This window comes from Phascolarctos cinereus, unplaced genomic scaffold, assembly GCF_003287225.1.
Source record: "Phascolarctos cinereus isolate Bilbo 61053 unplaced genomic scaffold, phaCin_HiC Scaffold_2;HRSCAF=192, whole genome shotgun sequence".
NCBI classification, from domain to species: domain Eukaryota; kingdom Metazoa; phylum Chordata; class Mammalia; order Diprotodontia; family Phascolarctidae; genus Phascolarctos; species Phascolarctos cinereus.
Genome location: NW_027555625.1, coordinates 93122009 through 93146756, shown reverse-complemented (window position 1 = coordinate 93146756; position 24748 = coordinate 93122009). Strand labels below are relative to the sequence as shown.

The window sequence follows — 24748 nt, the reverse complement described above, 5'->3', positions numbered from 1 at the left end:
TAAAATGGAGAAGCATCATAGGAGACTCCATTATTTAATTTGCCTGTGGGGCAGTTGGAAAAAGCTCCAGGCCTGGACTCATTTTCCTAAGTTCAAATCTAGCCTCAGATATTTCCTAGCTGTATGACTCTAGGCAAGTCACATAACCCTGTTTGCCTCAGTTTCCTCATTTGTAAAATGAGCTGGAGAAGGAAATGGCCAGTATTTTTGCCAAGGAAACCCCAAATGGGGTACAACAGTCAGAAAAGACAACAAAGTCTCCACGTGTTGTAGGGTCGTGATGCTTTTACAACCTGAAACTCATCTGTATATCTACATACCCTCGTTTATCTAAAGTTTTAACTCTTTCCTCTTCAAGATTACTCTTGCTTTTCAATTTAATCTGATTTTACCGAGGTAAAATGAAAAACTTCATTTTACCACCACTTCTTTTACAGAAAACACCTGCCTGACAGCCCGCAAAAAAGGGACCTAAACTTATTAGTAGTAATAGCCCTCACCACAAATAACCTTTGTCTCCCTCTTTATTAGCATACTGGGAAGGGGTGGTGAACAACAGTTCTAGACTTGTGATTTCAATGGTGCCTGGAGCTCCAGATTAAGGGGCAGATCAGCAACTGACCCACAAGTTAGAGTTGTCTAGAAGGTCTGAAAAGTTGTTTCCAAAAGCGACACGGCCAGTTTGAAAGCAGCAGGGTAGCTAGCCATCAAGTCCCTTCCTCCCTCAGCTTCTCCTTAATATAGTAACTACATATCCCCAAGTCTTTATTACAAGGGCTGTGAGCTGAATCATTGCAGGGAATACACCTATTAGTGAGATCACAGATTCATTTACATAATTTAAACTCTCACAAGAGCCCAATCTGAGTCAGAAATCACTTTCTAGGCAGAAGTTGGTGCTCAGTGTCAAGGGACTCGAGTTTTTTTTTTTGTTTTGTTTTTAGGCAATTGGGGTTAAGTGACTTGCCCAGGGTCACACTGCTAGTAAGTGTCAAGTGTTTGGTCTGAGGCCCAATTTGAACTCAGGTCCCCCTGACTTCAGGGCCGGTGCTCTATCCACTGCGCCCTCTACTTTAGTTTTAACTGCAATTATTACACAGGTACGGAAGTAAAACTGAGTAGTAACCAAAGCATGTAACTACATCGAAGGCAACATCACATTTTTGGTAGGTGTTTCATATGAGGTTCCAACAATTACACGCTTTTATAAATTGAGTTTGTCTCATCTGTGTCAGCTTCCTCTTAAGAGTTTATAAGAGGATGCATATTATTTTTCAGCTTACTATAGCTGATAAATAAATCTAAGTATAGTCATGATTTTAAATATTTGCTGTATCTAAATAAGCAACCCCATTCTAAAAGAAAACTAGATTATGTTGGGCTTGAAAAATATTAATGATTTATCTCTATATGCACTTTATTGTAAATGTAAACCAGAATTAAGATGAGGGCTTTATAAAATCACTGAATGTTTACATGAAAATTCCTTAAGAATATTTATTATGCTAAGGCCTCAAATGATTTTTATGTGAGATCTGAAAATCTATTACTTGGCTAAGGAAATATTAATTTGCATCCATAAAACATTTTCACAAATATAATTTCAAGATTCACAATTTGCCTCAGATTTGATATTCCTTATTTCATTACGAAATGCAATGTTTACATTTCATTGGACTCTGGGAGGCTGGTTTTTGCCTGATCTTGCCCTAAACTAGGACTCCATGTTACTTTCAGGGCATTTCTAAGCCATGCTATTCACTCCTTCCCTGGCCCTTTCCCCATCTCCTCCTCTTTTGAGTGGTATCTTGTCCCAGTAGAACATAAGCTGATTGAGGACAGGGGGGACTGTCTTGCTTGCATTTGTATCCCCAGTTATTGGCACAGTGACTGGCACACAGTGAGTGCTTAATGCATGTTTTATCTTCTTCATGCGTTCATGAATAAAAACATATGCCCAAACTCTAGGACGGTTGTATTTTCAAACTAAAAGTTACTTTTAAAAGATCACAAACCCCCAAATCTGATTGAGAAACATTAACAGAATTCAGAGAAAAGACACAGTGAATACAAACACAGGTGCAACTTCATGCTGGTGATGCCTTTTTCTTTCTTTCTTTTCTTTAATGTAATGTAAGCAGCTAATATTTAGGGGGATTTTTAAACAAAAAGTTGCATATTAATATTTATACACAAAAACTTAAACGTAGGTGACATTAGCACACATACATGCTTACATAAACTCAAATATTTACATTTTAAAAAACAATTTCCATTTAACATATGAAATTTTTTAAACACATAAAACCATTGAGAGCTACTACAAAACAACATAACTAGAACATCAGTTTGCTACGAGCATATAAAAACATACATTAAGTGATTTCTTGGAGTTTCAAGTTACCCCTTTATAATATGATCTTACTTGCATATAGTCCTTTCAATTATTATTATGGACTTACAAAAGAGGTTTAATTTATTTTCCAGGTACATCACGAGCTCAAGAAAACGGACCCAACAGTTAGGCAATAGAATTATGCTGTAACAACTTAATTGCACATAATGCTTTAAAGTAGGTTTGGATGAAGTTCTCAAACACTTTGGTATATATCACTGAGGGACCACTATTAGATGCAGTAGGTATTACAAAAGTCCCTTCATTCCCCATTTTGCTTTAAAATGGACAAGTCTTTGGTAAAAGTTCTACATTTTGGGCGTTTAATATCAATTAAAATGGTCCCCAAACCAATAAACGATGCTGCTTTATCATTAGTTCATAACAAAACTTCATTTTACCACCGCTTCTGAAGCAATGTGGAAATACTGATATTCACTTTCCAAAAAAAGATAGAACATTAATAGTTTCAGCCTTTTACCTGTAATCAGCAGAGGAATTAACAATAGGTTTAGCCAAAAATTTCTCTGTTAATCCTTTATTTTGTAAAAACTCAACTGCGTAGTCCATAATTTGCAGTAACTATAGACATCATTCAACGTCATATGTGATTGTGGTTGGTTGAAAAAGATGTGTGACATTAAAGTCAGAGTTACTTTCCTCTGATAAGCCAATATCAACTGCACAATATTTCTGTATTAGCTATACTAGTAACCAGGTAAATCTCAATAAAAACCCCAAACAATTCAATTTGCTACAAGATAAATTTTTGCAAATGTATAAAACAGCAGATATACAAGGAGAACACCAAACATACTTCATTAGCACAGAGAAGCAGCCATAACAAGGCACAGCAAGCAGAAACATACATCCACAATAAAAGGGTTAGTGTTGCATACAAATATAACTTTTCTTGTATTTGTAGCCTTGGCCATTGCCAGAGGGGTGTAAAACAACTTCTGTAGCAGCAGGCAAAGAAACGACGGAGCACTCACCATTGGTACAGAGCACATTAACAAAAGACACAAGTGTGGAGAGCCAACTATCTTAGTGCAAAATGTCTAGGACAGAGCTGTTCATTCAGTCCAATACTAAGAAACAAACGCTAGAACTCGATATTACTTCTGAAACAGCTCACTCAAGTAGTATCGCATACTATTCTAAGTGACAAAAAGGTGCTAATGTAGTTATTTACAGATACGATGGTTGTACAGTACCTTTTACATCTGTAATTTAGCTTTCAGATTTTCCATTAAAAAGTGACTATTGGAACGCTATAAATTATCATCAGTGACTCATATTTTACACCAAAAGAGATAAATACTGCCATTCCAAACCATTAAATGCAGCTCACCTTCAATAACCATTCTAGTTATTAACTAACTAGTATCTGGGCTGCTTCTACACACTTTGCTTCTCATTTTTCCATGGTTCAAAAACTGATTATGGGCATGAGAAATGATCCAGTTTCCATGAATCAAAGTTTAGATTGCACGTCAGCATTTAAAAATTCACATGCAGCACTAAGTGGTCAGCAGCTATTACAAATGCCTGTTCAAGTTAAAGCACTAATCAAAAATGTTCTCTCTCCTACTTAGGTCTTCAAATAAAATTCTACTATTGATTACACAATAATCTAAAGTTTTAAGAACTAGTCTTTAGAAAAACTGGAATTGGGATTCTTTGTAAAGGAGAAAAGGAGATTACAAAAAATACCAACACTGAAAAGTAGACTGCACAGTGCCCTTGTGGCCAGAGCTTTTCTTTTCTAAAAGGCAGCAGGCAAGGTAAGCCATCTGACTTCTTGGACTTCTGAACCTTGATTTAGAGGAACTATAAATGTTACAACTTTTGTAAGATTATAGAAAAAATTTTTAGAAAAAATACTCATTTCAAATATTAGTCACACTGTTGAAATGCTCACCCAATATTAATCATTTGTTCTTCAGTAGGAAATAGAATATCATAGCAAATGCCCCAAAATTGCTTCATCCTATTACTACAACTATTAAAAACCAAACATTTAGAAAAATCAGTAAATGTGTGTTTGTGGATGGGTAGGCCTTATTGAACATGTGCAGCTTTGTCCTCTACTAATTATTTCAATAGGCACCACAGTTATTTGTATAAGTAACAGCAGAGAGCATCTGACAGATACTAAAACTAAGATTAAGTACGACATTGCAAAAAACCTAATACTGGTACATGTGCTTGCTATTGGTATACTGTTTGATGCACACAAAAGCAAATCTAACAAAAGCCTACATGGGGCACTGAATGGAGTTTACTTTGCCTTTATTGGTTCTCGCTCTAACCAGCGCACCCTAACTTTTTGTTTATAGTGATACTCCTTTAAAAAGTCTTGTAACATTGATGGTAAAGGGAGACCATCAATCCCATCGTATGTAGTGCACCTACAGATGACCGCACGGCAGATATACTGTAGGCTGAAAGGAAAAGTCCTATTTAGTGATACAGTAAGCAACGGTTCAAAAAACATGCAAGAACTTGGATCTTTATAATGTTCTAGAAGCCCTGTTACAGTGGAGGAGTGAAACACACAGGGATCATGGGCATCGAAGCTGAAATTGTGGTTCCACTGCTCGATGCGCGCATGCAGGGATCGGTTATAACGACGGAAGCTCACAGAGAAGAGGTAGTCCTCTTGAGCAGAGTCCCTGAGCAAGAAAGTGCCTTCAGGCTTCCCTTCGAGGAGGGCCTCCGCTTCGTAGCGGTCCATCACACCCCAGTAGCAGGGGTTCCCCGTGATCTGAAGCAGATCAGGCACGAGGCAGTGAATGTAGTCGATCTGCGTGTGAACCTTCCATGCTCCCTGGCGGCCCGTATGGGTGTGGGTGTGGCTGTCTCCAGAACCCTGGCGCTGCTTCTGCCGCCGGGCCTGCAGGCAGAGAGTGGTGGCATCCTCTTCGGAGTCACAGCTCCCCTGCGGGGCGGCAGCATTTTCTCCAGTCATGTCAGTCATTCCCGGGGCTAACTTTGGTCCCAGCTTATACAAGGGATTAACCTGTGCAGTGGCCTCAAATGTGTGTATTTGTGCATTGGGAGGAGGATCCACGCCTTCTTCAATACTGAGTCGTCTTCTCTCCCGAAGCCGATCTTCCTCATCTTCAGTAGAAACCAAAGATGGATCAAAGGTATCAAAGAAGGTTGAGTGTGGGCTCACAGGAGCCGTGTGCTGCTTAATCAAATGCCACTTCTGAGCTAGATCTGATCCAGCAGGAAAAGGACATTTTTCAAGCATTAATTCAGAAAGGTGTATTTTTCTTTTATTAGAAAAGAGGGGTTTAGCTTGTTTATTATAAGTTCTCATGGGAAAGCATAACCCAACAGTGTCCTGCAGCCTCTGCCTCAGAGATCGACTTCCCACCGTCCTGCTAGAGACACTCTCCATGTCATGGACAGAGCTCACACCATATCGTCTCTCTCTTCTCTGCAGACCGCTTCGGGTCCTACCAAACCTCTTCTCAGTATCTAATGAACTTTGTGTCTTTGTAGAACAGGAATGTTTCTTTTTCCCACCCCATGGAGCATGTCGAGAGTAGGAGTCTCTCCGCGCAAGCCTTGCTCCTGTGGTGGGGACGCACGAGTCATTTTCCTTCTCAATGCTTATTTCTACAATCTGAGGGATTTCAGTGGCACAATTTTGGTTTCTTCTTGAAGAATTCTTTGAAGGGCTTAATTCAAGTTGTAAGGCAACATTCTCTCTTAAGGGACTGCTTTGTTGCTGAGGAGCCAAATCCCCTATGCTCATGTTCCTTTCTTTGACAGATAAACATCTATTGGAGTTCACATCTATATTTTCACTATTGTTTCCTCCTTCATGGTTAAAAAGATTCTGACACCTGTATTTGAAGTTGTTCCACATCTTCCCCACTTTATCCATTGATTATGATATCTAAATTCAAATGAGGAAAAAGACAAAATGAATTAGTTAAGGTGCTTTATGAAAATCAGGCAATCCCTCCCCTCCTGAAAAGGAAATGCCTAAGAAGTAGGATGTTAGCATTTTTTTTTAAAGAAAAGATCAAATTAGCCTTTCCTCTTGGGTAATAAGGGAAAAAAATTCTGTTTGAGAATGGTAAATTGGATCAGTTTAACCTTATCACACAGTCAAACCAATTCCTTTTCCCTCATTTATTTTTAGAATGAATATTCAAAATTTTGTTCAAGGGATATCTTTTCACCCAATCCCTAGCTATATCTTCTTTCTTCTGTACACAATACTTCGATTTGTAGGATCATGGACTCATAGATGTGGAGGTACAAGGGACCTCAGAGATTCCTCTTCATAGATGAGGAAACCAAAGCCTAAAGTGCTTATGACTTGGCTCAAGGTCACACCGAGAATAAATATCCAAGGCAAAATTTGAACCCAGGCTCCCTGACTCCAGAGTCAATAGTCCTTCTATTGGACCTCCCTGCAAGTTTTTGAAATTTTCTAACTCTCGGAAGACAGTGGACACAAAAAATCCCCCAAAGTAACACACCTCTTAATAAATACTTGATTAACTGAACATGGTTCATATGATAATATTTATTAATAGAGGAGCCTTGTAATTGGATATCTGATTCATGTCAAAGCAGGAAAAGAGCTAAAGTATTTTAGCTACATGACTAGAAGCACATTCTAAGATATTCAAGATAAAACAACTACTGTGATGGCCCCCCAAAAATCTGTTTTGGGGGCCTGAGATCTCCAAAAGCTCACTTATGGTAAGATAGCCCACAACATTTCCCTTTTCTGGAAACTTCCATGTCCCATGCTTTTCCTATTTGATTAACTAGATCCCTCCCTATAACATGAATAGGAAATCAACTAGATAGTTCTGAGGGAAAAAAAAAACAAAACCAAACCTACCTCCCCCCCCCATGAAACACATCACCTCCACTGCCTTATTGAGACACCCTATCAGGAAGGTGACAGGAACCAAGATATCATCCCATATTAAACAGGACAAAGACCCAGGGCTTAGTCCCCAGGCAGCTTCTCCAAAGTCGTTTTTCTTACTCTTGTGGCCATGCACCAAGTGACTCTAGTAATTAAGATGTGGCTGTGTCCACCCCTTCCACAGAATAACTTTTATCTGCCTGTACTCACCCCTTCCAGTTGCTGAAATAAGGTGGTATCCTTGGCCTTGTATTTCTCTTGTCTCACTGTCTGTCCCTGTCCTCTTTACTCTATGTCCCACGTGTTGTGTTTTAGATCCTGGACCTTTCCCTTGTGTGAACTCCACAAAAAAGGTTTGATGTACACTACATCTTTTTTTTTTAAACATAATTTCACTTTTATAAGTGGGGTAATAGAAAGTTTCATATGAGTGGCAAGTTCTACATTTGGCAGTTGGTGGCAACTTGGAGGAAAAGGACCAAGTAGAAGTTGTACCTACATAAGGTAAAAAACTACACTGTGCAGGGCATCCCAAATGTGAACCATGAGGGAAGGTGTGGAGATGATGGTGAAGGTTTCACTAGGAATGTCTGTAAGTTCAATGGGTCTATTTTTTTCTCCTTATTCACAGTGCCTAGGATAATGTCTACCACTCTAGGCACTTAAGTGTGGGCTGACTGATCTATGATCTCATTCCTATAGGTTCTCCATCAAATGGTATAGATTGTTAACCCATCCACAATTTCTCATCTGGTGAGACTCTTGACCATGTCCTATGATGAATCCTCCAGAAAGGGATCATCAGTGTACTGGGGTCTACCTCTAGGTCTCTTGATGTTACACGGATACCAAGAGGATATGGGGCTATACAGCTGGTATTCTCTTATTTTGTGACTGACCCACCTTCTTTTCCTGTAATATATCTCTTCAATTCAATTGAACTCAATTCAAGAACTTATTAAGCACCAACTATATATAAAATAGTATAAAGGCAGCTTGGTGTAGTGGACAAGGCCCTAACAACTGGAAAGAATTTCAAGCATGGCAGGCAGCCAGTGTAAGGCAGCAATGGAGGAAGATGGATCAGCATGTACAGGCACCAGAGAGCTGGGTTGGAACATAAAAATACATGAAGGGAAGTAATGTATAATGTGCTTGCAAAGCACTCCCAAGTGCGATCTGAACCCGATTAAAATATATTGGGGAAGCAAGTATCTGACAAAACAAATAAAAATATAGTGAAACACAGATAACATTATGCTTCAAAACTTAGTCAATATATGGCCCACAGGGATCCATCTGTACAGATCAGTGGCCCCCATTTCTATCCGAGTTTAGAGCACTACTCTAGAGCACTGGACCTGGAGTCAGGAAGTTGTTCAACTGTTTCAGTCGTGTCTGACTCTTCACAACCCCATTTGGGGTTTTCTTGGCAAAGATGCTAGAGTGGTTTGCCATTTCCTTCTCCAGTTCATTTTACAGATGAAGAAACTGAGGCAAACAGGGCCAGCTCTATCCACTGCGCCATCTAGCTGCCCCGAGAGTCAGGAAGACCAAGTTCAAAATCCAGCCTCAGACATTTTCTAGCTGTGTGACCCTGGGCAAGTCACTTAATCTCTGTCTGCCTCAGTTTCCTCAACCATAGATTGGACACTTACTTTGCAGGGTTGTTATGAGGATAAAATGAGATATCGATATGAAAAGCACCTAGTACAGTGCCTAGCACATAGTTGGTGCTATATAAGTCCTTATTCCTTTTCTTCTTCTCTTCCCACTACACAAACACAACTAACTACCACCGTAGTTCAGGCCCTCATCACCTCCGATCTGGACTACTGCAATGGCCTAATTGATTTCCTGCCTCAAGCCCTTCCTTTCTTCAATCTGTCCTCCCCAAAGCTACCAGGCACATTTCTTTGAAGCACTGGGGTCACTCTCTTACTCAACAACTTCAGTGCTTCTCTACTGCTATTACCACCTAAGCTCCTCCATTTAAAAATTCGAGCTCCCCACAAGCTAGCCTCCTGGCCTGGCCTTCTTGCTCTTGTTTCTCACACAAGATAGTTCTTTTTCCTCTCTGTGGGTCACACCTGGAATGTACTTCACACATCCTATAGTTGATTCAATCTTCCTTCAGCTTGAGCACTGCCTTCTGCACAAAACCTTTCCTGATTATGCCAAATTATAAGACTCCTTTTTTAAAAAATAAGTTTGTATATACTTACACATGTACATGCTATCTTTCCCAACAGAATGTAGCCTTCTTGAGAGCAGGGGCTGTTTTATTTTTGTCTTCCTGCCTCTAGCATCCACCACACAGTAAACAGTTAATAAATGCTTATTGATTGAATTGATAAAGATGGAAAAACTGAACAGTTTTGCACTTTGAACAAAGTGCAAAAATAGAAAATTCCATCTTACAGGCAAAGGCTAATGGGTTTTAAAGTTAATTTATATATCAGTCACTATGCTTCTCTGTCCCCTTCTCTCCCACTATCATGGAGAGCAACTGCTACTGTTCCAGGTGAGGTCCGCACATATCTAGAACATAGGCTACTTCTAGGCCTTGATTTCAAGTGAAATTCCAGTACACTGTTGCATTCTGCTGTATTTTACCTGTACAATGGCCTCGATGAAAGTTTTCAGTAACACTGCTGAAGTAACAAACTCTACAACATAGTTCTGATAGGTTTTAAGTTCTAATCTGGTCTCAAAGGTTATTAAAATGGTTAATCTACAATACTAGTTGTGAGGGTATTGGTATAGGTCATTTGGGGAAGTGAGATACTCTTTCATCTTTTCAACCTTATTCTGGGGAAAGGATTTGCTGTCCTCTCTCTTTCCTTCCTTTCTCAGTCAAGCTCCTTGTATATCAAGTGTAAACACTTGATGTCTCCCTCCTCCTCAGCCCTTTACAATCTGGTTTCAGACCTTACCCCTCAACTACAGCTGCTCTCTCTGAAGCAAACAATGACCTTTTAACAGCTGCATCTGACAACTGAATCCCAGCCCTCATCCTTCCTGACCTCTTCTGCAGCATCTGACTCTGATGCACCCATAGCCCTCCTGCATGCTCTCTCACCCTCCTTGTCTGACTGCTCCTTTTCAGAGCCGTCTGTGCTCTGTGATCAATGGTTAGACTTTAACAAGTCTGAATACAACCCTCAGACACTTACTAGCTCTGTAATTTGGGATAAGTAACATCTGCTCTAGGCCTGTTCCCTCACTTGAAAAATAAAAAAGTTAGACTCAGTGACAACTAAGGTCATTTCCAGCTCTAAATCTTGGATCCATATTACTATGCTCTCCAACTGTGGGTCTACTCCAAAATCTCTGTCCTCGGCTGCTTCTCTCTCTATACTCTTTCATTTCATCTTATCAGTTCTCATGGGTTCAATTATCATCTCTAATCAGATGATTCTCAGATCTATAGAGCTAGTTTTTATGTCTCTCTCTGGAGATCCAGTTTCACTCACCAAATGTCTACTGGACAAAATGTAAACATTTTGAATTGGACATCCAGTAGCTATTTTAAACTCAATAGGTTCTAATCAGAATTCATTGCCCTCATCACTGCTCCCAAGCCTCACTTCCAAGCTTCTGTCTTTTCAGTCAATGGCACCATTTTTCTTCTAGTCACCCAAGTTTAGGAACCTTGGGGTCATTCTCTTCTCTTCATTGTCACCTACTCCACATATCAATGGATGCCAAATCTTTTCATCTTTATCTCTATCAGATCTCCAAATGCCTCCTTCTATCCAGTCCCAGAGTCACCACCTCAGGCTAAGTTCTCATCAACTTCTACAAAGCTGCCTATTTTGTCTTCTTGTATCAAGTTTCCTCATACCTATCCCTGCCACTACAAATTCTTCTCTACAAAACCACCAAAGTGATTTTTCTTTTTTCTTTTTTTTTTTCTCCTGGTGAGGCAATTGGGGTTAAGTGACTTGCCCAGGGTTACACAGCTAGTAAATGTCAAGTGTCTGAGGCCAGATTTCAACTCATGTCCTCCTGACTCCAAGGCTAGAGCTCAATCCACTGAGTCACCTAGCTGCCCTTAAGGTGATTTTTCTAAAGTACAGGTGAAACTATGTCATCCCATTACTGAATAAACTCTAGTGGCTCGCTATTAACATACTCCCCTGTTCAACATTTAAAGCTCTTCCCAACCTGGCTCCCTACCTTTGCAGTCTTATTACACATTTACCAGAATTCTTGTGGCTCACAAATGTCATTTATCTCTCATTTCCATGTCTTTGCTCTGGTTGTTCTCATTCCTGAAATGCTCTCCCGCCGTACTTTTGCTTTTTGAAATCCCTAATATCCTTCAAGACTCAATTTGAGCCTCTCCCTTACCAATTAATTACCCTTATATCTGCTTTTCACATGGTTTTGTATAGACTTACATTTGTGTACATAAATTAGTACATGGAAGTGGAGTAGAAAAAGTGCTGGGCCTGGAGTCAGGGAGACCTGAGTTCAAATCTGGCCTCAGATATTTATAGCTGTGTGACCCTGGGCAAGTCACTTAACCTCTATTTGCCTCAGTTTCCTCAACTGTAAAATGGGGGTAACAATAGCACCTCCCCCTCATAAGTTGTTTTGAAGCTCAAATGAGATAATATTTATAAAAATTGTTTAGGACAGTACCTGGCACTTAGAAGGTACTAGAGAAATACTTATTCCTTTCGCTAAATGCTTATGTAGTCTCCCCAGACAGAATGTGAACTCCTTGAGGAGAAGGACTGCTTGTCTTTGCATCTCCACTGCCTGGTACAAATTAGATGCTTGTTGCTGGTCAGTCCTTTCAGTCCTGTCCAACTCTTCGTGACCCCATCTGGGGTTTTCTTGGCAATGATGCTGGAGTGGTTTGCCATTTCCTTCTCCAGCTCATTTTACAGATGAGAAAACTGAGGTAATCAGGGTTAAGTGACTTGCTCAGGGTCACACTGGTAGTAAGGGTCTGAGGCAAGATTTGGACTTAGGTCGATGAGGCTTCTTGACTCCAGACCCAGCACTCTATCCACTGTACCACTTAACTGCCCGAGTAGATGACTAACAATTGCTTATTGACTGATTCTCCTACATATTCGTCTGTTAGACTACATAAATTTTTATAGAAACTGAAGCTATCTGGACAAACTTGGGCAAGTTACTCAACTTGCCTAGATCTCAGTTTCCTCCTCTATAAAACGAGATGGTTGGACAGGCTGACCTTTCAACTTCAGATTCTATGGTATTTCATAACAAACTTTACAATACAGATAATTATCACAACACATGACTGTGAGGAAAATCGATGGGAAAGATTACATGAAATTCAAAGATAATATGCTAAAGCATTTTATTACTTTTATAGCATCTCTCTACAATATTTAATAGAGTTGTTAGAAGCAAATTTAATATTTATGCTTTCTTCTTGACACTTGGCAAATTATATTAGGTGATTCTTTACCTAGAGGGAAAAGACAGGCTGACAGAAAAGGCTAGAATTTCCATGAGAGCCCCTGACATCAAAGGAATTCTACCAATCCTTGTGTTTAATCCTTATGGGACCTACTTGTGATTGGCATATTCAAAAGTACCTGAGGTCTGCTTATATCAACCCTAGAATAATGGATTTATAAAAGACTCCAGTCCCTTCTGTCTACATCAATGTAAAATCCTAGTCTTCAAGTGCCTTAAAGGGCCATTCAACATCATTCTAGGTGTCTGGATAATTCTGGGTTGCAGTGATGTTTGTAGTTTCATTTACAAAAATAACAAGACTGGAGGCCAAGGTGAGGAAGAAACATATATATCTTTGTATCCTTTTTGATGTACAAATGTTTCACTGATGTTTTGTATGCTATTAACAAACACTATAACTATTTAGAAGTGGAAGGTTAAAATATGAACTACCCTATTTGGCTTTTAAAGTCCTTTAGAACTAGGCCCCAATCTATCTTTCCAGTTTCCCTTTCCTCATTGCAACCATCCTGGCTAAACTGGCCTTTTCTATGTTCCTCACATATTACACTACTGTGCTCATGCCTGAAATGCACTCATTCCTCACCTTTGTCCCTGAGAATCCTAACTTCTTTCAAGGCTTAGCTCAAGCACCACCTTCTCCATGATGCTTTTCCTGATTCCCTTGGCCCAAAAAGCTAATGTGATCCTAAGGCATACTTATGGAAAGCCTCCGGAAGCTAGTGAGAAGCTGGGTGCACTCTTCCCTGATGAGACACCACATTCAGTTCTGGGCACCAAATAGGAAGGGCACTGACAAGCTGAAGAGCATTGAAGAGGCCAAACAAGATTAGTTCATATAGCCAATACTGTATGAGGATCAATTTAGCTTGAAAAAAGACTCACGGGGAAATCCTCAAGCATGTAAAGGGCTGTCCTGCAGCAGAAGGCCTAGACACGTTTTGCTTGATTCCAGTGTGCAGGAGCTACAGATGGAAGGTACAAAGTAGCAAATTCGGTTTGGTATAGGAAAAACTTCTAACAATTAGAGCTATCCAAAAACAAACTGGACCTCTTCAAGACCTAGTAGATGCCCCCCCACTGGAGAGCGTGAGGAGTTTTCAGGTACAGACAGGACTAACTGGCAAAGGCAGTCCCTCCCAACTATGACATTCTGTGACTATACAGTAATTTGAATTTCCTTAAACATCACTAGAAAGATGGTTAGTGTCATACAGTTTTAAAGATTAATACCACACAAGCACATTTGCACAAGAATTTGTTTTTGTTAGTTTAACATAATGTACAAATACCTAAGTAGCATCATTTAGGCTTTTCTACCCCTATTCCCTGATTTTCAACTCTTTCCAAAAAGTGCTATAACTTTCTATTTACAGAACTATTGTGTCTCACAAAATCTCAATCATCTTTATTTTTCTTTCTTGAATAAATATTAAAAAGTAGTATTCCTTTTTACATTTTATTTTCAACCCTAAATTCAAACATTTTAATCAAAGATTGGGAGGGAAATTTCTTACTCAGCATTTTCAAAGTACAGAAATAATATTTAAAACTTGTGACATTTTTACAAGTAAATGAGCCTTATCTGTTCTTCATTTTCATTATCACTACAACATTCACTCCCGGCTCCCCTTGCCCATATCATTCCACACATGCAGTTTTTTTTAAAGTTCTCTCCCATTATCTTCCCATATTTTCTTTGCCTGTGTTCCCCCCCAACCCTTTTACTTCTGTTTTACAACTGCCAGAGGAGGCTCTTCAGGAGCTTTCAATCAAGAAGTTAGCTGCTTCCCAAAATCCAGAAGGGAAGGACCGGCAGACTCCCGTGTCTGCCTAGCTGCTTCTCCCTCTACGTCCTCCCACTTCTCAGCTGGAGGGCTGCAGGTGCCTGACTTGGCTAACAATGCATTGTGGTACATGCCTGGCAGTAAACAGATCTGAGTTTCAAATGACTTTCAATCTTGAGATGAAGGCACTGGAGTAGCAGCCACGAGTTAACAGCAACCACTCAGGCCTCCGCCTCCACCAAAGGTTCATGAGACTCAAGTGTGAAACCTGAATGAAAAGAAACTCTAAAACATAAACGTTTTTAATCATTGTGCAAACAATATTCCTATGTCTATCATTCACTCACCTAAAACCACTGGCATCTACGTACATCTCCCATCAAAAAGGCTTCATTATGGGAATGTTACTAGAAAAAAAGGACAGAAATACTAGTTAGCTTCCAATTTACTCCATCACTGATTACCATGCAGACATTAGGGTACATGATTTTAGTCAAAAATAAGAATTTCTAAGATTAAAACATATCTAATTTCTAAGATTATCATATATACAAATAATTATCTTCCCTTCTTTCCCAAGGAAAATACTGGGCTTGAGGAAGGAATAAAGGTAAGATTAAGGAAGGAGGATTAGATAGCCTTAACCAGGTAGGAATAGAAAACAAAAGCTAACGCTTTCCTCCTACCACCCCAGGAATGACAAGTAGCTCATAGCATCTTTACTCTATCTGCTTTGGCCAAGGGCAAAGAACATTTATGCAGTTTAGACAAGACTACTCTAGCAATAAAGCCGCTTTTTTAAAGTTAAGTAATCATAAGAGGTAGGATCACTCAGAGAAAATATTATTCTTGACTCTTTTCCAAGATATTTTCTTTCTTGTATATGTCCTGTTCTCTCTCATCCTGTTCCACAACATGAGAAAATACATAGAAGTTCATAGCAATACAACAAAAACTGATAACGGCTACTGTGGCACAGTACAAACAATGAACTGGAGTCAGGAAGCTGACTCTGAACTGTGTTTCCATGAATAGATAATTCAACATAATTTATACAAAACTCAGTTTTCCCATCTGTGAAATGGAAAGAATATGACTGTGTTATTCTGAGGAAAGTACTCTATGTTCTTATTTCTTAAGAACACCTGACTTCAATCAGGCATTTAATGTTTGTTTACTCTGTGCAAGTGACTGTGCTAGGCACTGGGCATACAAAACAAAAACAGAACCTCTCTGAGTTCCAGCAGCTTACATTCTAAAGGGGGAGGAGGGGAAGCCAGCAAGAGGTGAACAGAACATCGGAGGTGAATAAGTAAAAACAAAATACAAGATAATTTGAGATAAAAGAAAGCATGAACAACTGGGGGATAGGGGATTGGAGGATACTGGGGAAAGTGATATCTGGACTAAGTCTTGAAAGAAGAGAAGGATTCCCAGAGATGGGAGGGAGAGGGTCAGAGGAGGGGAGCAGTATTCGTATATTTTAGGCACGAAGGGTGGCTTCTGTGAATGCATAAAGTTAGGTGAAAATACATTGGGTATGGTAATAGTTACAGCAATTTCACTGAGACATAGTGGGTGAAAAAGATGAAGAATATAACGTAAGTTTGGAAAGGGCTGGAGTCAGATTGTGCAGGGCCTTCATCTTCATCATCACCATCATCATAATCATAACAACAACAGCAAACACAAAGTGCTTTATTATGTACCAGGTACTGTAAAATGAAGTGCTTTACAATTATTTTTTCATTTGATATTCACAACAACCCTGGGTGGTAGGTGCTATTATTATGCCCATTTCACAGATGAGGAAACTGAGAAAAACAGAGGTTAAGTGACTTGCCCAGGACATCACAGCTAGTGTTTGAGGCTACATTTGAACTCAGGTCTTCCACATTTCAGGCCCAAAGCTCTATCCATAGTGACACCTAGCTGTTATTACCAGCCTACAAGCAAAAGGAAGTCAGTAAAGATCTTTGAGTAGGAGAGTGATATGATCAGATTGTGCCTTAGGAAGATAATTTTGGCAGGTACATGTTGTTCATCCTTTGTTCTGAAGAAGACCAATGACATCAAGAGGTGATGTCTTGACTTATACATAAATTGGATGTAAGTGAGGCAGAGTTCCACAAAGTCATCAGCCTCACTCTCTCTTCCAGAGTCACTGAAGTCCAGCGGCAAGACAAGAGTCAGGACGACTGGTGATGGCCCAGGATGCAGTGGATGACTTTGGTGTCTTCAACGTCTGACCAAGCTCTAAGTGTTCTACAGCACCTGCTTCAGCCACCTGTGTGGCTGTTGGAACAAATTATTCTCATCTGCCCATTCCAATAGGGGAAGTCTTCGTGTCCTTGGGGTAGACACCCCCCTAACTCACCAATGGGTTTCAGCATATTTATAGCAGTGCTTTTCTGCTGGACTGGAAATAAGATGCATGCTCATTCATTTAGGAATGGCTGAAAGAGGTGTGGCATATTAATGCAAAGGAATTTTATTGTACCATAATAAATACGGAATATAATATTCATAGAAAGATGAAAGACTTATATGAATACATGCATAGTGAAGCAAGAAGAACCAGAATAATATAGGCACTGCTCAGAAAAATATGAGTAGAAACAATTATGAACGATTCCAGAACTTCAACTTAAACAGTAATCCATCAATAGGATCACTGATTCATAGCTGGCCAGGAAGGACCTTAGAGGCCATCAAATAAAATTCCCTCATTTTACAAATAAGGAAACTGAGGCAGTTCATTGACTTGTCTAGGGTCATACAATTAGATGATATTTAAGGTACAATTCGAACATAGGTCTTCCCAAACCCACATTCAGCTCTCTGTCCACTGTGTCAACTTCCTGTCTCATGACTTCAAAAAAAATGATTAAGTATGTCTTCTACTTCATGGCAGAAAGGTGGACTGGGTAGAGGTATAGCATCAGACATGCATTCTCAAATATGGCCAATATCTTGATTTGTTTTGGCTGTATGTATTTGTTACAAGCAAGGGCTCCTACTTGAGGAAGAAGAGGGTGATAGTGATGGACATAAGAAAAAGTATCAATAAAACATCTTAAAAACTGCACAGAACGGAGATCTGGGAGGTGCAGGAGGGGGTAAAAAAATACAGCAATTTGTTACCACTTGGTTGAGTTTATATATACACACATACAAATACACGTTTTTCAAAAACCAAAACACTGTATGTTGTATTAGTTCATAGTTTCTTACATGGGCCTCTTTCTTGTTCCTTATGTCATGAGATTTTTTATTCGTTATATTCACAATTAAAAAAACCAAACAAACCTAAAGCAAACAAAACCTACAAGTCACAGTACGAGGGTACAGGCTGAGATGTAGAAGTAGACTGTGAACCAGTCACTGAACTCCAAGTTAGGAGACAGAAGATTCCAGCAAGAAGACCTGAATTAGGGGATATGTACAGATGGAAAAGCAAAGAAAAAAGGCTGCCAAGAGGCAAAGGGACTGTCCGGAAGTGGCAATGAGGCACAAGGAACACACTTCTTCTCTCTGTGGTCACTGTGCTGGGGTGGAGAGAATGGCAGGGCATGCAGGGTCTCCTAGAGGGTGTTAGGTATGTGTTCCATGCATTCAAATAAGCCAAGCACACGGACAGTTACCAAAAAAGTTCACCTTAGGCTCCTGCCTCTGCTGCTTGCCAGCCCAGGTAACAATAACAACCACTACAACAACAAAGATTTTGCATATATTACTTCCTCTGAGCTTCACAACAAGCTTTTTAGTTAAGTGTTACAGCCATCATTATCCCCATTTAAAGACTAGGCTTTGAGGGGTTAAGTGATTGCCTAGAGTCACACACAGCTACTAAGTTTCTGAGATGGGATCCTCCCATGTCCAGAGGTGTCAACAGTATCTCCTTGTTCCCCTAAGTCAGAAGTCCAGATAGGGAAGAATTTTGTCCCCGTACTATGGAGCAAGAGGTACCCCTTCAGAGACAGGACTCATGGTGGTAAGGTGAATAAGACTTCACTCAAAGACAGAGAAACCCCCTGCAAAGCCTATATTCTGCACAACTAGAATGGCAGATTTGGGGAAGTAAACACTGTGAAGTGAAAAGAGGACATCCGAGTGGCCTAATAAATTTTCTTTAATGAGCTAGAACTGAGCAAATAACTGGAGCAAAACCTGACAGCACATCAGGTAGTAGGAAAGAAAGATAAGAAAAAATAAAGCCCAGCTCTCTGGTTAGCACACAGGGCCAGAGTTGGGCCACATACACAGTATCAGCTACTTAATACCTGTGTGGCACTGGCCAGTCAGAGACTCTATTAGGTGACATTCTTTGGGCTTCAGTTCACTCATCTGTAAAATAAGAGGTTCTAACTAGAACTTTACAGTCCTTTAATATTCTAAATCCAAAGGTCTTGCAAGTTGATTAGGCAAAAAATAAACTTTCACCTGATAGCCAACCTTTAGGTGTTGAACCTCTCTGTACAGAAGTAGGTATGCCACTGGAGTACAGAAAGTTCACCATAAGTACCAGCCAGAAACACAATACTTGTAACAAAGAAGTATAGTCAAAACAAATAAACACGTTTGCCATGTGCAAAAAAATGTCTCTTTCCATACTTTGAAGCTGGGTAGCAATTTTCACCACCTGTTCTCTGCAGTTGTGGTTAACTGTGTGAGTGATCAGGATTCTTAAATCTTTTAAAGCTATTTTTCTCTACAAGGCTATTACTGTATAAATTGTTCACCTAGCTCTACTCCTATCACTGCATCAGTTCATTACAGTTTTCCCAGGTTTCTCTATGGATTTTCCCTTTAGTTTTAACAATATTCCATCATATTCATGTGCCATAATTTGTTTAGCCATTCTCTAATTTATAGGTACCCTCTTATTTTCCAGTTCTTTGCTAAACAAAACCAAACAAACAAAAAACTGAAAAAACTGCTACTAATGTTTTTGTACGTATGGGTCATTTCATCTTTTTCTGATCTCTTTAAGTATTAGACACAATTGTGTTATTACTGGGTCAAAAAGCATGAATAATTTAGTAACTTCTGGGGTTTAGTTCCAAATTGCTTTCTGGAAAGGTAAGGTTAACCCACAATGACACCAATGGTGCATTAGTATGCCAATCTTCTGACAATCCCTGTAAAAATCTTTTCTTTTTTTTCTTTCCATCTTTGCCAATCTGACAGGTATAAGGTATAAGGTAAAAACTCAGCTGTTTTGGGGCAGCTAGGTGGTGAAGTGGATAGAGCACTGGCCCTGAAGTCAGGAGGACCTGAGTTCAAACCTGTCCTCAGACGAAACACTTGACACTTACTAGCTGTGTGACCCTGGGCAAGTCACTTAACCCTAAATGCCTAAAAAACAAACAAAACTCAGTTGTTTTAGTGTGCATTCTCTATTGATGATTTAGAGTTATTTTTGCATGGCTGTTGATAGGATTTTGTCCTTTAAGAACTCTGTCTTCAGGGGCAACTAGGTGGCACAGTGGATAGAGCACTGGCCCTGAAGTCAGGAGGACCTGAGTTCAAATTTGGCCTCTGACCAAACACTTGACACTTACTAGCTGTGTGACCCCGGGCAAGTCACTTAAGCCCAATTGCCTAAAAGCAAAAAAAAAAAAAAAAAAAAAAAAAAAAAAAAAGAACTCTGTTTTCATATGCTTTGACTATCAACTAAGGAATAGCTCTTGTTCTTATATATTTGAATTAGTTCCTTCTATATCTTCGGTATCAGACTTTTTTCAGAGAAACCTGCTACAAAGATTTTTCCCAGTTAATGGTTTCTTTTCTCATTTCACGTGCACTGATTTTGTATGTTCAAAATAGTTTCAACTAGATGTAATCAAAGTTGTCCATCTTATCTTCTGTCATCTTCTCCATCTCATGTCTAGTCACAAACTCTTTACCTATCTAAAGTTTCCTTGTTCCACTAATTTTTAAAATAATATGACCTGTTCTATCTAGATAATGTATCAATTTGAAACTTATCTTGGCTATAAGGAATGAGAACTTGGTCTAAACCTAGTATCTGCAACAATGCTTTCTAGTTTTCCCAACAGTTTTTGTCCAATAATCAATCCTTACCATAGTACTTAGGGGTTTTGGATTTACTGAACACTACGTTCATTTGTCTCTGTATTTTGCACACTTAATCTTTCACACTGACTGAAATTTAAAATTTTTAACTAGTACCAAATAGTTTTGATGATTACTGCCTTGTAGTATAATTTGGGAACTAGAACTGCTAGGTTTCCTTCCTTCCCACTTTCCCACATTATTTCCCTTGAGAATCCCAACCTTTAATTCCTTCAGAAGAATTCTACTATTATTTTTCTAGCCCTCTCATGTAATTCTTTGGTCATCTGATAAGTATAGAAAATGAATAAATAAATTAAATTGTATCATCATTTTTACTATATTAGCTTTCCCTTACACCCATGAGCAATTAACATTGTAATAATATTAATTAATATAGATATTATAGATATTTTAACTAATTATTAATTGCATATTAATAATAGTAACATACTTTAATAATAGCAACTAATATCAAAATGTTATAAGAAATGATGAAGGGGATGGTTTTACAAAAACATGGGAAGACTTATGTGAACTGATATAAAGTGAAGTGAGCAGAACCAAAACACTGTACACAGTAACAGCAATATTGTATGATGATTAACCGTGAAATAATTAGCTACTCTAATCAATACAGTGATCCAAGGCAAGTCCCAAAGATTCACAATGAAAAATGCTATCTGCCTCCAGAGAGAGAACTGATAAACTCTGAGTGCAGACTGAAGCATACTTTTTAAACTTTATTTTTCTTGCCTTTTTTTGCAACACAGTTAATATGAAAATGTTTGCATTACTTCATGTCTAACTGCTATCATACTGCTTGCATTCTCAGTGGGTGGGGGAGAGACTGAAGGAAAAAGAGAATTAGGAACTGAAAACTTTAAAAAATGAACATTAAATACAGTATATTTTAAAATATTTCTCCAATTATTTGGATTTATATTTATGTAAAGAGTATTCTATAGTAGTATTCACATAGTTCTTATGGTATCACGGTAGACAGACTCCCAAACATAAAGACTCATAATTTGTGTAGGTTTATTTTATATCCTGTTTCTTTACTGAAGTTGTTTCAATTAATTTAAAAATCTCAATGTAAAAAGATCATTTCAATTAATGAAAAGAAATGCAATGGAAGGTGGCCTAGCCATACCAGATCTAAAATTGTAATATAAAGCAGCAATCATCAAAACCACTTGGTATTGGCTAAGAAACAGAGTGGTGGATCAGTGGAATAGGTCAGGTACACAAGAAACAGTTGTCAATGACTACAGTAATTTACTTTTTGATAAACCCCAAAATACCCGCTTCTCACTATTTAACAAAAACTGCTGGGAAAACTGGAAAATAGTATGGTAGAAACTGAAACCATATACCAAGATAAAGTCAAAATGGGTACACAATTTAAACATAAAGGGGTGATAATATAAACAAATTAGGAGAGCAAGGAATAGTTTACCTGTCAGATCTATGGAGAAGGGAAGAATTTATGACCAAACAAGAGATAGAGAACATTATGAAATGCAATATGGATAATTTTTATTACATTAAATTAAAAAGGTTTTGCATAAACAAAGCCAATGCAACCAAGATTAGAACTATGCCCACAGGGCTATAAAAATGTGCATACCCTTTGATCTAGCAATAGCACTTCTAGGTCTGTATCCAAAAAAGATCAAAAAATGGGAAAATCATCCACATGTACAAAAATATTTATAGCAGCTCTTTTTGTAGTGGCCAAGAATCGGAAATTGAGGTGGTGTCCACCAATTGGGGAATGGCTGAACAAATTGCGGTATATGAATGTGATGGAAATGCTATTGTTCCATAAGAAATGATAAGCAGGTGGACTTCAGAAAAACCTAGAAAGACTTGCATGAACTGATGCCAACTGAAATGAGTAGAACCAGGAAAACATTGTACACAGTAACAGCAACACTGTGCGATGACCAACTTTGACAGACTTAACTCTTCTCAGCAATGCAATGATCTAAGACAATTCCAAAAGACTAATGATGGAAAATGCTATTCACATGCAGAGAAAAAACTATGGATTCTTTTTTTTTTAATTTAGAAATTTATTCTGTTTAATCCACAAGCTTTATATAGCTTTATTTTAAAAAACAAAAAAGACAAAAAAAACCCCCAACAACAAAATAAAATAAAACGGTGAAAACATGACAATATCCAAAATTGAGATCCTTCCACTTTTCAAAGGCAAGAGGTCTGAAAGTTACACCAACTGGAAGAACCCTAACAAGACAAGAATTATGAATGGGGCAAGGATGTCATTTCACAAACAGAATTTTATGTAACTGAAGAAACCTTTCTGGGGCATAACTGTCTTTACAAGCAAATGGGGGGTGGGGCAGAGGGGAACAAGACAGGAAAAAATGGAATTCCAGTGTTCCAAATCAACTAGTTACATCAGTACAAGCCCATAGTGTAAAACTATGGAATCTTAATGGAAATTAAAGCATACTATTTTCTCTCTCTCTCTTTTTTTTTGGGGGGGGTGCATTTCTTTCTCGTGGTTTTTCCCTTTGGTTCTAATTCTTTACAACATGACTAATGTGGAAATATGTTTAATACGATTGTACGTGTATAGCCTATATCAGATTGTATGCTGTCTTGGGGAGTGGGGGAGGAAAAAGAGGGGAAGAAAATTTAAAACTCAAAATCTTATAAAAGTGAATTTTGAAAGCTAAAAATAAATAAATAATTTTAAAAGTAATTTCATTTGCAAAAAGCAATAAATTGGCTTCTTTTTTGCCTATACTTATTTTTCCAATATCTTTTCCTTGTTTGTTGCTATAGCTAGCAATTGTTCAGATGTCAAAATTTCTGGCAACAATTAACAACCTTGCCTTATATCTAATCTTACTGGACAGGGCCCTGGCTTATCTCAATCACATATAATGTTGACTTTTTGGTTTTACATAGATAATATTTTGATATTAAGAAAAACTTTATTTATTCCTATATTTAGAATAGAAATGGGTTTTATTTTGCCAAAAGCTTTTTGTCAGCATCTATTAAGTTCATCTTGTTGTTTTGTTTTTTTTAAGCAATTATCGTTTATTATATGATATTTTCCTAATGTTGAACCAATTCCTGGTTTAAGTTCTACCTGGTCATAACGTACAATATTGTTTTTATGGGTTGCTGTAGTTTCTTTGCTAATATTTTACTTAAAATTTTTGTATCAATATCCATTAGCAATCGTTGTCTACAGTTTCCTTTTTCCATTTTTTTTAAACTCGCTTAAGTATCAAGACCATAATTGTATCACAGAAGGAATCTGCAAGGATCCCTTCTTTTATTATTTTTTCAAAGTTTATATAATATTGGGATTAATTATTCATTGCATATTTGATAGAATTAATTTTTAAATCCATCTGATTCTAGTCTCCCCCCCCTTTCTCCCTTTGGGAATTCACTTATGGGACTTCAATTATTTCCATTTAAGAATTCAATTTTTCTGATATTGGAGTATTAAAATTCTTAATTTCCTGTTCTATTAATATGAATATCTTATATTTTTTTGTAAACATTCATCCACTTAGTTTAAATTACCAGTTTTGTTGGCATACAATTAGAAAAAATTGTTTAACATACTTTATTTCTTCATTTGTTAGTTCTCTTTCATTTTTGATAGTGTCAATTTAGTTTCCTTTTATAACATCATAGGAAGTGATGGTTTATCTGCTGTCTTGAGTTTTTTTAAAATAGCTTTTAATTTTATTATCAATTGAATTTTTTGTTTTCAATTTTGTTAATCTATTCTTTGACTTTAGGAATTTCTATTTTAGTGATTAGTTGAGGTTATTTTTATTTGTTGGTTTCCTAGCTTTCTTTTCTTTTTTTTTTTTTTTAGTTGCATGCCCAATTCATTAGTCTGGTTTTTTCCCCTTTCTGATGAAAACATTTTAAGATATAATTTTCAAGCAAATCATTCTGGCAACAACATCACTGACAAGTGGTTCTACAACATTCCTGGAAAAGCAGTTATTCAGTCTCTACTTGGAACACTTCTGACAGGGGAGTCCCTACCTAAACAAAACAGCTCATTACATTTTTGGAGAGCTGTTATTTTTAGAAGGCTCC

General features: G+C 38.1%; 1 protein-coding gene across 4 annotated transcripts in view; it reads right to left on the bottom strand.

The window, feature by feature from the left end:
• Positions 1 to 1958: 1958 nt before the first annotated feature.
• SOCS5 (suppressor of cytokine signaling 5) overlaps positions 1959 to 24748 on the bottom strand; it is an 84015-nt gene continuing 61225 nt past the window's right edge. For 2 of the 4 annotated variants that reach the window (XM_021001250.2, XM_021001249.2), the window contains 3 exons: positions 14908 to 14967; positions 13659 to 13738; positions 1959 to 6311 (listed from right to left, as the gene is read on the bottom strand). In XM_021001250.2, coding sequence (XP_020856909.1) covers positions 4680 to 6299 — 1620 coding nt within the window. In that variant the 5' untranslated portion in view covers positions 6300 to 6311; positions 13659 to 13738; positions 14908 to 14967 and the 3' untranslated portion in view covers positions 1959 to 4679. The remainder of the gene's footprint in view (positions 6312 to 13658; positions 13739 to 14907; positions 14968 to 24748) is intronic. The other 2 variants (XM_021001247.2, XM_021001246.2) reach the window with 1 other exon arrangement.